This window comes from Sphaeroforma arctica (genome assembly GCF_001186125.1).
Source record: "Sphaeroforma arctica JP610 unplaced genomic scaffold supercont1.1018, whole genome shotgun sequence".
Classification (NCBI taxonomy): Eukaryota; class Ichthyosporea; order Ichthyophonida; genus Sphaeroforma; species Sphaeroforma arctica.
Window position 1 is genome coordinate 14900 of NW_014039540.1, and position 1150 is coordinate 16049.

At 40.4% G+C, this 1150-nt stretch overlaps 1 protein-coding gene across 1 annotated transcript in view; it reads right to left on the minus strand.

The window, feature by feature from the left end:
- Nucleotides 1–398: 398 nt before the first annotated feature.
- Nucleotides 399–1150, minus strand: part of SARC_09693 (hypothetical protein) — a gene marked incomplete at both ends in the record, with an annotated part of 6255 nt that continues 5503 nt past the window's right edge. The window contains one exon of the mRNA XM_014296289.1: nucleotides 399–517. Coding sequence (XP_014151764.1) covers nucleotides 399–517 — 119 coding nt within the window. The remainder of the gene's footprint in view (nucleotides 518–1150) is intronic.

A 1150-nucleotide genomic window follows, 5' to 3' on the forward strand; every position in this document is an offset into this window, starting at 1 on the left:
CATATATATAATATAATATACGTATATGTACATGTATATGTATATGTATATGTATATATATTATAATATAATATATATATATATATATATATATAACGATCGTACGTAGGGGTGTTCATGCGTGTACATTTAATGTGTATATATACTGGTATATAGAATCATTCGTAGATTTTTTCTTGCCTATTGTATATATGCAATATATTTACCTACTCGTATATATGCATGTGTGATTTGTACTCGCACATCAATATACATACGACGCTTTCAGAATACCACTCTTTGCCACCGTGTGCATAACTAAGCGAAACCTACCGTCTCAATCTCTCACATATACCAGACAATGCGAACGGGATGATACAAGCACGCACACGCAGCACACATAACAACGTATGTAGCAGTTATACGTACTTATTAGTCAGTCCATCGGCCGAATGCAGCTTGTTTGCGGTTACAACCTTCCCGTAGTGTAGACCTATCAGTACTGTGGCTATGCACGCTATGCTGCTGAGCGATCCCTCTGTAAGGCAGAGACAGGCGAGTGGGGTCAGAAGAGGTGTGTGCCTATACACCCACTAGAGTATGTGTATGTGATATGAAAGGGTAACGGTATCAGAAGCTGGGCCATTGGTTAAGCGTGTGCACACGCGTGAACACACGAACAAGACATGTGTACACACTCGCAGACACACGAACAAGACATGTGTACACACTCACGTACACAGATGATCAGCCATAGTATTGGAGGTGGTACGTATCTGTACCATTGGTTGATAGGGTGCACTCGCATGGGTCATGTGCTATAACCAAATGAGTATCAGCATTCGTGTGATATAACCAACATTACATACAGGCGATATATATATATATATATGTTATACACCCATAATCACAAATAAATACATAATACAAACATGAATGTAACGTGGTATACACATATGTATATAAAGCGCACGTGCTAGACGTAGACATCCCTGTTTAAAGACGCACCTGGATCATAAATATGGGCTCCACACCATACCGGCGCAGTGTCAGGTGCAGGACATTCACCTGGCGAGCAACTAGAGCACACCTCCATTGCTGTGCACATGATAAGCACAATGGGAAGATAAGTACAAAGGGAAGGGAGGGTAAGTACAAAGGTAGAATATAT